The 17,154-nt window shown below is 43.9% G+C and overlaps 1 protein-coding gene across 4 annotated transcripts in view; it reads right to left on the bottom strand.

The window, feature by feature from the left end:
• KMT2E (lysine methyltransferase 2E (inactive)) overlaps positions 1-17,154 on the bottom strand; it is a 3,564,841-nt gene that overhangs the window by 2,912,646 nt on the left and 635,041 nt on the right. For all 4 annotated transcript variants that reach the window (XM_069629119.1, XM_069629120.1, XM_069629118.1 and 1 more), the window contains one exon: positions 6,828-6,886. In XM_069629119.1, coding sequence (XP_069485220.1) covers positions 6,828-6,886 — 59 coding nt within the window. The remainder of the gene's footprint in view (positions 1-6,827; positions 6,887-17,154) is intronic.

Genomic DNA, 17,154 nt, shown 5'->3' with positions numbered 1-17,154 from the left:
AAGATGGCTGCCAGCGGAGGGGCTTAAGAAGAGGACTGTCATTGGATGGGGGCAATATGACCCAGAGGACAGTGATTGGTTTAGAGGAGAAATACAGTTTGTAAGTGAAAGTGAAACAGTTTTTCTTTTCACCGAGGATTACCAGCCTGGCGACCGGGATTATTCATAAACACGTGAATCCATGACAGACCCCATGCTAGAGAAACATATCTTATAGTCACGGCAGATCGTGTTCCAGCTCTTTGAGCAGTCTCATTGGGCAGATTGATTTTATTTTATCACCGTAGTGACTTGACAACAAATATTAAAGCATTCATATGACTCAACATTAATAGCATGATCAAAGTACTGCAAATTGAATAAAACTGATTTCCCCATGTTTTTTTTCACTGTAGAAAAAATTCACATTTGGACAAACACCCTAGTGGGACAATACAAAACAGCTGGCTGTTGCCATGGTATCCCCTCATTTAGTCCAACCTGATCAGTTTTAAATGTATATATACAGTTTTGTTCTCTTCGAAGTAAAATGCTGCAAATGTAACCCCACTTTCCCCCTTGTAATTGTACTTGTTCGAAGATTGTCCATTTCAAATCAGTTTCTGTATGTTGTTTTTGCACAGAATTGGCTACCAAGTTGAGGACCTAAGCTTCACAAACGGAAGACTGCATCATGGCGTCTTCGACACACGGGTAAATGGTATTATCTACCGCAGACCTATGAGTCCAGGAGACGCAATGCTATTTGTCCTGGACTATGTAACAGCAATTGTTTTCCATTTTTTGGAAAAACTGTCTGTGGTGTCTTTTGCAGGCACCTAAGCGGCATCTTACCGCAAGATGGTTTCTCACTGCAAGCACACTGGCATTTTAAGAGCATAGATACTCACCCCTACATGGCTATTGAAATATTTTGTTCCCAGTATGCAAAAACTTTATCCCGCGTAATTGCTACTTTCGAGTCTAATTTTAATGATTGCAGAACATTTGTATCTCTCATTTTCTGTCTCCCGTTTAAATGTTCTCACACAGCGGATGAGATGACTTCAAGCATGACATGAAATCTATGTATTGGGAGTCCCTACAATAATCACACAATTCTCTTGTCATGAAGAAGGTGGTCAATTTGTTGTATACCACCGAAATCGGTCGACACTCATAGGGTATATAATGGAAGCAACCAAACACTCCGGAGATAAATGAGGGCTCAAATAATGCTCTAATTATTTCACACAAACTAAGGTAGTGTCTAGATGGTCTGCCCAAATATAGGAAGGATCTTGGCATGGGTATTTTTTAGGATTTTGTTACATGGATAGTTAACATTAAAGTTTCGAAGACATATACCTTTACCATTTGTAACTTAACTTGTTTCATATTTGGTACAAGTTAGCCACAGACGCATGAGCTTTCTCCTGCTTCTTAGTCTAGGAGTGCTAAAGAGAAGGATCAGCTCTCTCGCTTTTTTCCCTAGATATGCTTCGCACCACTATCCCCAAGGCAAATTTGGCACCAACAAGGGAAAGTAGAGTTCTCTATAGGGACAGATGGTGACTAGATTGTCTAGCATGTGGAAAATAAAAAGGATTCTCTCTCTTATGTGTTACTGCTTATAGTTTTGGAAGTTAGAGAGAATTGGGGAACAGGCCCTTGTGTCTTTCTATTACTTCTTAGTGGGCCCATTCAAACATTACGTGGTCCCACAATGTCCTTCCCAGTCCCTCTGTGGTTCTTCATCCTTCCCAAGCCTTGGGCAGAAACATGAAAAATCCAAGTACTTCTCTAATAAGGTTTCCTCCATGGCAGGTCTCAGTCTGATGTGGCTTTGATTGTTCCTGTGCTCTACTCTTACTACTAGCTAGGTGTCTGATTTCCATGAGTCACAGATCCCACCAATACCTCCCATGTAACCCCCCCCTCCTCGTTATGGATACCACTACCCCCTGCTAGAACCACCCCTTTTCCGTCAACATACCTGTAAATACTGCCTTCTTTCCACGGTTATCTCTCCACACCCCTCCGTCCCTCCAGTTTCTCCTCTCACCAGCATCTCCAATCTTCAGCCTTCAGCCTTTGCCAAACATGTGCCTCCTGCAACCCTCACTACTAGGCTTGGCTGCATTGGTTCTTCCCTCTCCTGCTGGGTAGGGGTTCTGTTGAGGTTCTGCACCTGTATTCGTTGCTAGACATAGGCCAATAATTATTTATGGGCTCTGATTGAATATGGGTCAGCTTTGGGCTTGAGGGTATGACCAAGTCTATAACTGTCTTGGTCACCATCTTGGAAGTCAGTAATCACTCTGATCTTCCCCAGCACTGCTTGTATTTTACTCCTAGCCCCTCCTCCCTCAGCATGTTTAGTGACTACTCTCTGTGCTGAGGGAAACTGCACAATTGTATTCTTGGGAGAGTAACTTTCTGCTGAGCTGCAGTGGGACAACACTTCTGTTACTTTGTTTGATCTTTGATATAATCCACCCCCGGTCAGGAAGCTGTGGGTTTGTAACATTCTATCTGGTAGAATCTCCTCAGCTTCCCTGAAATTTTTGATACAATTTTAACATTCATGAAACACTTGTGTATAGGGGCGTTATAAATGCCACATCATATCATGTGCCTAGTGAATGCAAAAGTTTCATTTAAGGGGAACAACAACATTGTCCACTGTCCACTGTGATGAATCCATTGGAGTCATCACTGATGCCCCGGCTGTGACCTCCTCCCATGTGGCTAGGGGACAGCAGCCGCTACCTGATCGTGACCCTGGGGGAGGCTACATGAGGGAGCATCGCATGGGAGGAGACAACCTCTGGGGAGATGTCATGGCTTCATTTGATGAGACATGGTTTCCTCAGTTTACAGTGGAAGAATCCTCTCATACCCAATACCCTCATGGCCTATTGCCATACCCCAACTCCTGCACCTCGGAAGAATAGAAAAGATTCTTCACCAAAGCATACAAACCAAGCTCCCAACTTTGGTCTATCATGTAAAAAGTAATGAGAATGCCTTTATCAGTTCTATCTATTCATCACCCAGAACTTCTTTACCAGCCAGGCCTGTTTAAAGTGATGATCTGAACTCTTTATCAAACATCAATAATGGACTCCTTGCCCCAGAATCCTCTGAATACTGGGATGAGGAAGAGGAGAAGAGCAGTGTAGAACGAAAGGCTTTCAGCCCAACGACCAGTCTAGCTGTTGGAATAATCACCTATGCCCAGGAAATGTAAACCCCATAGGGCTCAAAGGGAATGGGGAAGGTGCAAATAACGGTACCGTAATTTCCCATTTTTCCATCAATGAGGGCCATTTAATTCATTAAGAATTTGTGCACAATGCGTCACAATTGTCCTCACAACATTGGGTTTTTTCCTAACACAAGTTGTCCCCATACTTTCAAGCAGATTCACATACAAGGAGTCCCCAGAAGATACAAGTATTTTTCTAAATAGGGAAAGCAGATTCCACTCTACCCTAACAGACAGAGGATAGACCTAGTTTGAATCTTATTGCCGCGAGCAGCACACTGTTAGGCACATCTAGAATCCACCTCCACAATTTAGCTTCCCATACTTCTAAGCATCTCAGGTTAGAATTTAAATCAATTCCTGGCCATAAATCAATTTTGGAACAGCCTTGCCTAGATAGAATTTTAATGCGGGTATAATTGAATAGGAGCAGTATTTTTTTTTATCTATTACCAGTGCTTGAGATACAAGCATTATTGCTCTCTGGTATAGTGTAGTTTTCACACTTATAATAACAGGAGTAGCAGAAATCATGTATCCCAAGTATGTAATGCGAGAGGAAGGGATTATGCAGGCGTCACCCCATACCCATGTTTGAAGTTGCTTTTTTGGGCTTCTTGAAAGAACCAAAATTCTTTTTTTTGTTTTACAGATCTACAGCCTGTTGTCTGAGGCAAACGTGGTAAAAGATTTCTATAAAGTCTCAGCCCTACGCGTGATGTATCGAATAGGAGGAAATTGTACACGTATGCGAGCCAGGACAGGTGTTGCAAGCCAACCTTCGGAGCTATTAAGGCAACAGCAGATAGATAATTGCCAGCATCTGACACATACAGATTAAATAAGCATGCTGCCAATGTACAGCCTTTTCTTGATCAACACCCTTTTTCAAAAGGCATCAAGGTTAAAGCCATTTCCCTTTTCACCTTTTTGGACACAAGGACATCTCGATTTTGACATCCTGATGCAGACTGATCCTTAGTTTTGGATAAGGAAAGGCAAATCCTCTTAGACCAGGGTCAGAATGGCCTGTTCCCAACCCTTTGTTTTGTTTAAAAAATGTCTAAGCAGAAACATAACCAACTTGTGTCTGAGTTTCATTCCTGACTCCTCACACCACATTGGAGCTGGACATTTATGTAAAAGGAGCTGCAGGTTCTCTCAATTGGGAGGGGGTGCATTTTCATTGCAATGTCGAATTTTTACAAGGGTTTTGCATAGAGATTAACCCTTCATGCCTGGCTCTGCTCTGATGGATTAGCAAGGTGGTGGAGGGACTGTACACCTGGGACTTGTCTATGGTGAGGCAATGAGACAGTACCCTGCAATTAGCATATGGGTTGGTGGGGGTAGTAAGGGGAGTTTCTGCATGCAGCCCTCAGTGCCATTGACACACTCAACCATCCTTTAACGAGGGGAGGCAGGGAACTCCTTCACAGATCCCATAAAGCGCAGGTCCCACTGACAAAACAGAGGATCCAATGCTCACTTGCAGGAAATCGATTCAAGGATGGTTCTCTTAGATAGGCCAACAAGTAACCATCACCATTCTTGTCAAAAGGTCGCTCTTCAGTCCACTGCCATTAGCAAATCATTTGCCACACAGACTAGGGCAGACTTTATTCAATCACTAGCTCTGATTCCACTTTGCGAGACATAAAATAACCAGCCTATTTCAACGCAGTTTTTCCTGCTAGCTGAAGAAGACTAGAAAAGCAGAGATCTATGGATGGGTGTGTTTTCACAATAGGTAAACTAAGTCAGTTTTCATAAGTGCCAAGACAACCTCTGTCATAGGTGAACTGTTGATGATCTTTGCTAACCAGAGAACCATTGTAACAAAGTTCTCCCTAATGAGACCAGATAAACAGGGATCACGATTGTACACAGTCAGAATCAGTTGCGACAGAGATGGCTGAGCCTTCCTATAATATGATTTGCCTTGAGGGTGAGGCTTTTGTTTGGGGTTCATGCTAATGCCATCACAGATGCACAAAATAGTATGCTTGAAATAGTTGAGAGTAACCATGAAACCAGTCATGTTTTTTGCCATATTGAAGGGTTTATAAGAGCTATTATTTTGGTGACAATCCTCTGTACTGGGATCATTTGGATTTAGTGGCATTGGCTACTCATAAACCCCCCTCCCCTTAGTATCAGTATCTGCCCTCTCAGGGTTAGAACACACATACATCTATTTGTAAGTTGATTTAGATTTGAATGACTTCTTTGGTAGTGGCCTATCTCTTTAATATCCCTTGTGATGAATGCCCTGGGGCAGACAATGGTTCCATTACTGTAGAAATTAAGTGTTCCAGCAACTCTGACAGGCCAGCAGTACTAAGTCTTGAGTCAGTGCCATCAAAACCCTTGTTGGTGACTAGAAGCCTCAAGCAGAAGAATTAGCCTGGGACTCATTAATTGGTTGCACAGAGACGACATTCTGAGATTTGCCAAAAAAGTATGTAAGTGACTATGGGGAAAGAGGCTATACCCAAACAAATTCTTTGGTGGGAAAATTCCACAGGTCCTAAAAAGCCTTCTGTAAAAATAGAAGCAGCAACAGCCTTGATCATGTACCATATGTATTTCTCAGCGTACAGGCCTTCCCCATGAAGCTGCACTTCCCTGTACTTCATTTTTGATTGTCTGTTCACAGAGATGTAGTGGCCACATGGCAGTTGAAAAAAACATCTAGATTGCACATTTTAAAATGGCATCTTGTTGCCGTACGGCATGAACAGATAAAAAAAGGAGACATACTCTGTGATAGCTAATGGTTCATTTCATGAAGGCGTTTTCGAAGAAAGACAAAATAGATGCAATAATGGCAATAACTTCGGAGATCAAACTAGGATGACCAAACACATTATGCCTGCTTGTTGTGCTAGTGCCGAGTTTTGGTGGTGAGGTAGGATTTTAAACCAACATTGGAAAAGCAAATCCAATTGGTAATTTTAACGTGAATATCACAAGCAGACAAACTGAAAGACCAAGACATACTGAATACAACATTTGAACTTGCCAGACTAAAGGAAGGCGTCCAGCAAATGCCACCATAGCCAAACTATTGCCAAATGACTGTTGGAGCATCACAGAAGGAATCATTCCTTATGCTTGTATGAATATTTTCTTAAGGCCACATAAATTACGGCAGACAACGTTTATAATGACCGCAATTGTTATGTCTACAGAGGCTTAATGGCATAAACTAATTAAAACCCAGCTGGAAAGACAGTCTATCATTTTGTAACCTTTCCTTTCACCAAATTCTCTTAGGGATGCCGCCAGAGAAACATTTCGTACCACAAATGTGTGATATACAGTTGTTCATGCTGTGACTGTAATTTGCCTTAAATAATGTTTCAGAAAGACAATAAAACAAAATAAACACGTCTAGCACATTTGTTCGTTATTTCATAAAGGACATATATTGGCATACTATTGTGAGATACTAAAAACTGCTGTATGAGTAAGTCATAGTGAAATGCTGTTAGCCTTTTTCTTGAGCGGCTATCGTTTGGTTAGCATTTATAATTTTATCAGAGGACAATATTACATCTATTCACCGACCTACCAGATATGACTTCTCTTTTTCTTTGTTGCAGCAAAACAGCTCTTTCTCTATCCAAACACCTGTAGTAAAGAGTTGTAAACCTTATGGTTAATTATTTCTCTTTTCAAATTCATTTAGAATTAGAACATCAAACTATTGCATAAAGGAATGGCGCTCTTCTGAGAACAAACAAGGACAAAAACATGGTTCTATCTTCAGGAAGACCGAATGTTAAGTTTGAACTCTTTGCCAAATTAAAGGCTAAAAATACTTTTGCATTTCATTCTGGTCCCTCCTGCTAGGGAATTCCAGTACCCAATGTAAGGCGAGTCGCTTCTAAACATAACAGCAAACCCAGGTACATGTTTCTGGCTTATTGGCATAATCAGTGAGGAGCGGACAAGATGCAGCATCTCTATATGCATTTAGAGCCACCTCTGTATTACTGTTACTGCTTTAGGGAGCAACTCTAAGCATTTCAACATTTCCCAAAGCATGGCTGTCACTCTACTAAGAATGAAGAAGGGGCTGGCACAACTTTGACAAATGTTGAGAGCCTGCTTTTCAGCTTTTGGTCAGAGGAGAATGACCTGAAATGTTGATGCTGTGCTGTCCTTTTGGGTGGGATCAGACTGATATGCAATCTGAATATGTCCCCTATGTTATGGCGCAGATGTTAAGATGGATTTCTGAACTCTGACCTGGTGGGCAGAGGTTCAGAAGGCCAGCCTAGTTTCTTGGAACAGGGTAACCTTCAAGGGTTGATTGGGCATAGTGTGAGTTGGTATAATTGAGTTGTAAGCACATTGTGGGTGAATTATTTTTGGCCCCTTGAGTGTTTTTCTGAATAGTGATTTTTCCCTATTTTTGATATGGGACCTGATTGATTATGGTTCCGTCTTTTGTCACTGTTTCCCGTGTATTTTTTTCTTGAGTTGTTCTTGTGCACCTTTCACATCTCTATTGTATTGTGTTGCAGAATATGAATTGTCTTTTTGAAGGATCTTTTTTTAAATATTGTTAATTAATCTAATATATATATATATATATATATATATATATATATATATATATATATATATATATATATATATATATATTTGATAAACTCTTGTTCTGAATGTATATTGTGCAGGATTAACTTGGTGATTTGTTCTCTCACTCTAATGTGGTGAGGTACATGTGTTTTCCTTTCTGGTTAGGAAACTTGATCCAGCTAAAGGTAGATGCTCCACCTGGTCATTACACTGTCCACCAAACTTTTTGTATTATATGTGAAGGTTTTTCCTTAGCCTAGGGGCTTGTTTGGTGGAACAGTATAAATACTTCGTCCCCCTACCTCTCTTAGTTTCTATTTAACCTTCTGGACAAGCCAGGCCAATCAAGGTAGCATTAGCGGCCATCAAGACTAGGTCTCATGAGGGGTGAGGGTGATCGAAAGCCCACAATGAGCGCACACAGTAAACAACACCACAAATTACTCTCAGTCAGGTGTATATATCCAAAAATACATATACATTTATTAAAGGCCTTTTAAATCAAACACACAGCAAATCTCAGCAGTATCAACGAAAACAACACAACACTAGCTATGAAACATATGTACAGTCACCAATAGCCTAAAGGAATATTTACAGTATAGATCCACAACCTGCAAAGAAAGGGGTAACACAATGTGAATATTGTTTAGGCAGTCCTTCAAAATTCAAACCCTAGCTAAGAAGCAGTCCAGTCCCTACGATGAGTGGAGCCTAGAGCTCAAAAGTACATTCAGTGCTGGCGCACACAATCGTGCGGTTAAGTTCAAAACAGGGTCTCTTCAAGGGGCTGTAGCGACTCAGGAAGTGGGTGAGGCAGTGAAGAATAAGTGCCCACTATTCGAGGCGGGTCTCCCCAAGAGCGCAGAACAGGATCCAAGAATTGAGAATAGCTCAGTAGCACAGGCTACCTTGATAAAGAAGAGAGGCCCTCAGGGGACACTCGTTCTTAAAAGTTTATGGATGCATCAGGGGCCACCGGTAAGGGTTGCAGGTACTCACCGACCCTCGACACACTCCAGACCAAACTTCTGCAGTCGAGTCTACTTCGGTCGCAGGTTCAAGTCCTGCAGTTGCACAGCTCTACGCCTTTTTAGGGGCTGCGTTCCGGGAATGATTCCGTGGCAGGACAGTGGTGATTTCTCCATTCCTGGTGAAGGGGTCAGGGCAGTTCCACTGCAGCGAGTCTGAGGGCACAGGGGGGCACAGGAGCAAGGCACCCATGAAGTTAATCACCACAGCTGGGTCACAGGGGACCGCGTATGCTCAGGCAAATCTCCTAATTCCAGACATAGGAATGCTAGGTGGGCGGCGACGGTTTCAGGGCAAAGGTCCCATACGAACTGGGCGGTCCAGGAACACTTTTGAAAAGGCTTGCTTACAGGTTAAGCAGGAGGTGCTGAAAATAGTTGGTCCCACTGTTCCAATGGGGCGAAGCGCCCTTGCAAGCCTTCTAGGTTCGATCAGAAACAGGGGGTCCGACAGGACAACAGTGGGCTCAGGGTGCCAAACCTTCCAGCGGGTCACTAGCGGTTCCTCAGCTCTACTTCTTGGTTTCAGGATACTTGTCTCCTATCCTAAGTTCGGTGAGAACTCAAGAGATTGACCTGGTATGGGTGTTTGGGGCCTTCACTTATCCAGAATCTCCTTTTGCGCCAAAACAATGAGGACCCAATGAGAGATCTGCTCACATATAGCCATCCCAGACATGGACCAATCACGGACCACAGTGGTCCCAGTCATTCCCAGCACACCAGACATCCTGGCACCCAGGACGTGTATTGGAACTAGACTGTCCAGCCCACATCCTGGAGGGACACACACACACAAGGCATGCAGAAGCCCGCAAAAGCTTTGTTTTGCGCAGGGATCTGCATGACCAAAGAAGGGTTTCACTCGACCTGGGGAAGGCAAACGGACAAGATGGCCAAAGGACAAAACAAAGTACCTCCTGGATTGCCCATTTTGGGGCCAAGCCACTGTCCAGGGACACATGTGGTAAACATGATATGGACCACAAGAAAGGGTTACAAATATAGGAAAAATAACAGCTGCCACCAGCTCTGTCCAAGGCACATTTGCATTTCTATCGAAAAATCCTCTGATGGCGTCTAGGGCCCTAAAAAATGAAAGGAAGACCCCAGCGCACTGTACTGTAAGTACCTTGTGCACTGTTAACATGTTGCTAAAAATTAGCAACAAAGTGAAAGACAAAGGGAAACAAAGTCTCCCAGTACTGTCTGTCTTTAAGGACATGTCAGTTTCCCCATAAAGTGAGAAAACCCAGCGGAGTACAGCAGAAGGCTGGGCTCCACTGGAAAAAGTCAGGCTAGGATGGATGGTCAGACAATAGAAAAAATGTTGGGGGGGGTTCACAACTGGAGGTAAAATTACACATACTTGGAAATCTTTCCTAACACTTGGCTCCTTTACTAAGTTCGGTGTGAACTCAGAAGATAGACCTGGAATGGGTGTCAGAGACCTTCTCTTATCCAAAATCTCCTTTGCGCCAAAACGAAGAGAAACCAATGAGAGATCTGCTCACATAAAGTCATCCCACATGTGGACCAATCACGGACCACAGTGGTCCCAGTCATCCCAGCACACCAGACATCCTAGCACCCAGGATGTGTATTGGAACTAGACCACTCCAGCTCACATCCTGGAAGAACACTCACAAGGCATGCAGAAGCCCGCAAAACCTTCTGTTTGCACAGAGGTCTGCATGACCACACAAGGAATTTCCTGGGTCTGCTCGACCTGGGGAAGGCAAAGGGACAAGATGGCCAAAGGACAGAACAAAGGACCTTGTGGCATGGCCATTTTAGGCACTGGCCACTGTCCTGGGCCTAAAGTGGTAAACACAGTATGGACCATAGAAAAGAGTAGAAAACACTTGTACAGTCACCAAAATTCCTTCGAGATGCTCTAGGGCCTTAAAAATGAAATAGGACACCAGCGCACTGTACTGTAAGGTACATTGTGCACTGATAAAATGTTACTGAAGAATAGCAACAAAGTGAAAGACTAAGGGAAACAAAGTCTCCCAGTACTGACTGTCTTAAGGGCCTGTCATTTTCCCCATAACAAAATGAGCAAAAACCCAGCGGAGTACAGCAGAAGGCTGGGCTCCACTCGCAAAAGTCAGGCTAGAATGGTCAGACAGCAAAAAGTTGGTGGGTTCACAACTGGAGGGAAAATTACTCATAAATGGAAATCTTTCCCAACAGAACAAAAATAAAACAAGCTTGTAGTCTGCACTGAGAGCGCACCATCCCATAGAACAGGTTATTGGGCGTTGATCAACATGAGTAAAGCGGCTCTCATGCTTTTGGCAAATAAACTAAATAGTATCATGCACAGGAAATACATATGGTGTATACATTTGCTTAGATTCAAGTATTACAGATTTGTCTGTTTTTCTAACAAAAACATGTAACCAGTCTAATGTAGCCCCAGTTTCTGACCCTGCCCAGTGCAGGGCCCAGGGCATATCCCTTCCCCAGGTCAGAGGCAGCCCCCACAGGAACAAACAACCCCATCTGCCAGATCAGCTGCATAGGGAGGAGCGCCACACCTGCAAATAAAATCATAGTTAACAGGAGATGGGCTACACCCCGACTCCTTCCCTTACTCCATCATGAGACAGACACCACAGTGGATTTTTTAAGGATCCCAACAGAGACCCCTCTTTATTCATAAAAACACAAACATTCTTACTAAACATTCCTAACACTAATCTCCTCTTAAGGTCCCCTGGCATAATTTCTTCCTCCAGGGATCAGCCCCCCAGTCAGCCAGCCGATCCGTCCTCAGAGATGCTGGAAGGGGACCCATAGGGTGGAAGTGATGGAAAAGACCCTGTAAGCCCAACCCAGCAACACAGAGGGGTTCAGCAGATGACCCCAGTGATCCACAAGGCGGCATCTGTCAAGCCACTGCTCTCCTACCTGCCTCACGCCAGGGTACCATCAACACTTCTATTATCTCTAACTTCTTGCCCCTCCTCTTATCATTTCCCCATACTAATCCTACTGGAATATTGACATGGACTATATATAGATAACTATAAACATCTATACATCTATAAATATACCTTCAAACAAGCATATTATAATGTATAGGGGTGACTGCTGCAGTCAGCCCCCCCTTTCCAGTACCTATGGTGATGTCTATTGTCTGTACTTCTATAGTGGCCCCATCCACCACATGGGGCCACCTGAAATCAAGGTTCACCCCCGCACACAAACTGTCTCTAGGCGTTGTGTGGGACAGTGTGTCTGGTGTTACCTGGTGTTCCCTGCTGGACTTGCTACTTGTGAGTAGTCTGTTGTCACTATTCATTGCAGGCAGACCTTTTTTCTACATAAACATCACGCTGGCGCGAAGCGTGTGATACGGTGTGTCTGGTGCCTGGCGTCATACAGAGAGAATCCTTAGTCTCAAGTATGATAGCAAGACACTTGTTTTCATGCAGGTCCTCTTTATAATAATTTGTGCAGATTTAACAGCCACAGATCCCACGCAAGGCTCCTACAGACGTAGCATCCATACCTGCAGGCTACACATCAAAGAAAATTAGCCTGACTTTGAAATAAGAATTGTGATCTTTCCCTTTGAGACCTCAGACATATATAGCCATGCGTACTATGCTGCATGTATGATCTATTTCTTGGATAACAATGATCAGAGCAGCACTTCACATGCATTCCCTGCCATTCATTTCCGCTGGAACATACATTCTTTTCTGTAGATATGTTTTTAACTTCTTTATTTCTCTTTTAATGTATGTAGGCTAGAGACCATTCTATTATGCCATAGCCATACACTAATCCTCTTTTTGACATTTTTACCTCATATGTACAGCCTCACTCAAGCCCACACTAGGGAATAATTGCCTTTGAGCCTATGATGCTGTCGACTATGAGGCCTCCTCTAGGAATAAAACTTCCCCTTTCTATTCTTCTCCTTTAGGGGTCATTTTTGAACTGATTTAATACTCCTGGTCCTGAGGAAGGCGGATAGCCTCCTTACCGCTGAAACGTAATTCGCCCCTACGTCACTCTCCTGTTACACAGGAGTTGTGTGCTGTTTGTGGAATAGTACCAACGCATATATGTAGACAAGACTCAACAGCCATTGAGATCCAAATGTTTTTCTTTTATGGACTGCAATCCGTTTAGCCATAAAGACAATCCTTTGTCTCTATATGAATAAGTGATAGACACTCTATGCAAAGTTGAACATTGTATAGTTGAGACACTCAGCAGAACACGTTCTGTATTGTACATGCTAATTAAGTTATTAACCTTAATTATTGTCCTGCAGTAAAATTGTCTGGTTTCTCAGTATCTCTATGAACTTTCTAATTTTCCTTTTTGCCTTTTCTTTACACTCTTATTTCCTTACTTTCTTCGGATCGCTCGTTTTGTTGTATTGTACCCGATTGTTTATTGCATAATATTGATCAAGAAAGAAATAAATGGATTTAACTTATTGAAATGTTTTAGTTTTGGTGGTATGCAATCTAGCCCCCATGACTCTGAGTTACATTGAGGACATATAATTGTGTAGTATTTATCTACACACAGAGAGGGCTATGTCTATATAAGAGAGTCAATATAAAGGCTACCACACCAAGTGTAAAGTATATGCACTTTGTAAAGTGTGGGCCTCTACTTACAGTCAGTTAAGAGACAGTTTGCAGTGACATGTATGGCACTGTTATAATATAAGGTTCTCTTTCCTGCCGGGATATTTCCCTTTGTAAGACTGGCGGCTGCGCTGGGACACAATACAACTGGTCATCTCAGACATCACCTCCTGTTGCCTATGACTACCATGAACTGTTGAAGCAGCTTTTGAAGCAGCCTGACATCCATCTAACACGAGTAAGTGTTTCTGAGCCGCTCGATCCAATCATGAGTTCACTGTGTATGCGACGAATGCTGCCGCTCAGCTGCTCTTCCGCTCTTTTAGTTTGTCCAAAAACATTGCTAACTTTGCCCGTGTGGAAGATTGAGGTGCCAGTTGTGATGAGCTTTTAATAGCCTTCTAACATGGGACTAACTGCAGGCTCAGTCCTTTGAGCTCCCCTGTGGCTGAACCAACACCTGTTGCCCACTTCCTGTATAAAAATGCGCATTGGCAAAACTGACCAGCAGCTAGCAGAGGCCGAAACGCGAGTAGGCACTGTGGAGGACGGAGTGTCCACCATAAGGAATGAGCTTGTCACACTGACCAAGAGGGTACTGTAGGTGGAAAGGAAGAACGATGACCTAGAGTTGCGCTCTCGCCGCAACAATATATGCATCATCGGCGTTCCCGAGAGTAACACAGAAACATCTCTGGAGCAGTGGATGGAGTCCACCCTACTCCCAATCCTGGGGAATCCGCCATTATCGCCACAATCAATTTGCAATAGAGCGTGCCCACAGATCCCTGGCACCTAAACCCAGACCCAGTGCACCTCCACGGCCCATCACCCACATTCTCAACTACTGGGTGTTAGTCAGAAACCTGTGCAGTTCCCTCTGGGACCACTGCAAAAGATTTAGGACTACAGGTGTTTGGCAGTAAACCCACTTGGTAGCAGTCTGTACCACACAGATTCACTTGGTAGCTGTGGCTGAGCAGTCAGACTTCCCTCAAGAAGAGTTAGGCAGTATACAGAGTATTCACAATAGGTCAAGAGCACACAATAGAACAAGTAAACACTGACCAGGGCTTGGTGTGAAAGAGATATAATTATTTATTTAAAACCACATCTAGAAAAACACACAGGCACTAATAGTAAGCAATTCAAAAGTCACTAAAAGATATACACTCCCTTAAAAGAATATTAGACAAGTCTTAAGTAAAGCCCCACTTATTTTCAGACAGCGGTGAGCGTAGAGAGGAAGGCAAAGTAAAACCGTGAATTCAGAGTCAGTAGGCCGGATCCGCTTTAAGAGGATCAAAACGAAATGTGTCCAAGGTCACACGGTTGCAGTGCACAAAAGTCTTGTAATGGTTCAAAAAGGAGTTGGATCAGAGAAAAGGACCAGTTAGAGGGTCAAGGCGGCCAGCCCAGTCCAGAAGGTTAAGGAGTTATTATTACCTTGTTGCAATCTTTAGAAAGGGAGGCCTGGCGGACACGGAAGCTTAAAGTGGTGAGAACGCCCCAGCGGGGGCAGTTGTTCCTGGCAGCGGTTGTAAGTCGGTGCTTCGTCCGGGGGAAGAGAGGATCTCGTCGTGGAGGAAGACATTGGTCTGTTGCACTGCCAGGGAAGAAACCAGCCGCGGAGTTTATCAGGTACAAGGAGCGGCCCGGTGATTCGCGGTTCAGTGGTGAGTGGCTATCCGGCTGCCGGGGTGCTTTGCACGGGCAGTTCGACCACAAACCTGGCTGGGGTGCGAAGAAAGAAAGGTAAACTGGTTGTGCCCACCAGTCAGGGGAAGAAGCCTCTCCAGCCGGGAGATCTTCTCTGTCGTCGGGAAGTGGTGAGTCAGTTCCGCAGGGCTCCACCGGTGGTGTCGTCGTGGTAGGTCGGCTCAGCTTCTCCCTCGTCGGATTCTCAGGTCCTGTGGCGACTTCTGAAGTTCCAGTCCCCAAAGCCCTGCTTTTATGCAGAAAACCCCCATTCACTCAGTCTAGCTGTCACTCAAACATGCTAAGTGGGCCAATCACACTAGAGTGCGACTTGAGTTACTAAGGTAACTCAGTCCAGGGTGCCTAAACCCCCTCCCACACCCCCTGTGGTACCCAGACAGAGTGGCACCACTTTTGGAGGCTTCTGTGGAGAAGCCCGCCAAAAAGTGGAACAAAGGGCTCGACTTGGGTTGGAGTCACAGAAGAGAACACAAACGCCATTTTAGAATCGAGTCAAGGCAAAAAATACCAACCGGTGAAATTATATTAATTTAATAAACCGTCGGTATGTTCGAGGCTATATTAAAAAGTGGTAGCCTCGAACAATGGGAAAATCCCATAGGAATGTATTCGCGGTCGAATATAACAAGTAGTATCCACTGCTACCAGCCAAAACTCAGTCGGGGGGGACTGGACTGTGCCCCCTCGAACAACAGACCCCGGGGCAATCGAATTGCCCCGACCAGTAGGTCCACAATATGATGGTATGTACTGGTTCTGTATTAAAGCCAATGGTGACTTTACATGCCCTGGGAGACAGTCAGTCCCAGGATATGGAGTCTATGTTGGGGGTGTCGCTACAACAACCCTGGGTTACTGCACGGAGGGTACTGTGTAACCCACATATCAAAAACACATTAAACCCTATGGGGTAAAGGACCCCATAGCCCATAGAACACATACAAAGTCAAAGGAATACCTCAAATCATGTCTAAGAGTGGGAGGAAAAGAGTCTCACTCTTAGCAGGAGAAAAAAATAAACCCCAAAAATCCAGCAAAGCTGCTGGGGGACTCGCTAGGTTTGGGAAGTTAGCCTTAACAGAGAATTCTCCCTAACAATCGCCTTGTTTATTTTAAAAGACTCACTAGACAAAAAAGAAAACAACATAAGATGCAAAATAATTCAGTCTCTACCTTAACAGAGATGAAAGAAAGAATATGTGAGATCTCAAAGGAGATGTTGGTTATCTCGAACAATGTATCTGGGAAATATCTCCACCAGAATCCTGACCCTAAATCTCAACCAAAAGTCTGTGAGGGACCCCAAGGCACTGATAAAAGCCCAACACTAATTCAAGAGGTTTCATTGTCTGCTCAGACATGAGAATGAATAAACTTGAAAGAGTTGCATTCTACTATTCCAGCAGTTGAGAAGTGCCAGTGGTGACTAATCTGGAAGAGGTGATAAACCAACCAGTGACAATTGCTACACAACTAATTGTGCCTAAATGCATCCCAAAAAAGGCGACTGGGAAAGGAAAAAAAAGGAGAAAGACATCAAAGAGACACTCCAGAAAGTTCTTGAGAGACCTCAATCTGGTCGATTACTTAGCCGTGCGTAGAGAGCAGGGCTCCGGAATGATAGGCCAGAGGTCAGGTGAGGTGACATGTGTCAATAACTGTGCCTACTCACAAAGAAATGACTGGTACTCAAACCAAATTAACGGATAAAAGCAACTTCGGCTCAGAGACAGAAGATCTCTGTCGGCATCTGACGGAAGAGGAACAAGAAGCAGGGACCGGATTTGCGCCATTGGTCACGAATAGTGAAAAGATAATGACTAGGGTTGGATTGAAAGATGCAGTATAGCAAACTGACCTTCCAGGAGCTCTCAGAGCAACATATCGGATGCCTAGGAAGATCGTTGCATCGCAAACTCAGAGGAAATAATGACGATAG

Source organism: Ambystoma mexicanum, chromosome 12 (assembly GCF_040938575.1).
Source record: "Ambystoma mexicanum isolate Mex_15411 chromosome 12, UKY_AmexF1_1, whole genome shotgun sequence".
NCBI classification, from domain to species: domain Eukaryota; kingdom Metazoa; phylum Chordata; class Amphibia; order Caudata; family Ambystomatidae; genus Ambystoma; species Ambystoma mexicanum.
Note: the sequence above shows the minus strand (reverse complement) of the source record. Positions and strands in the feature narration are given on the sequence as shown.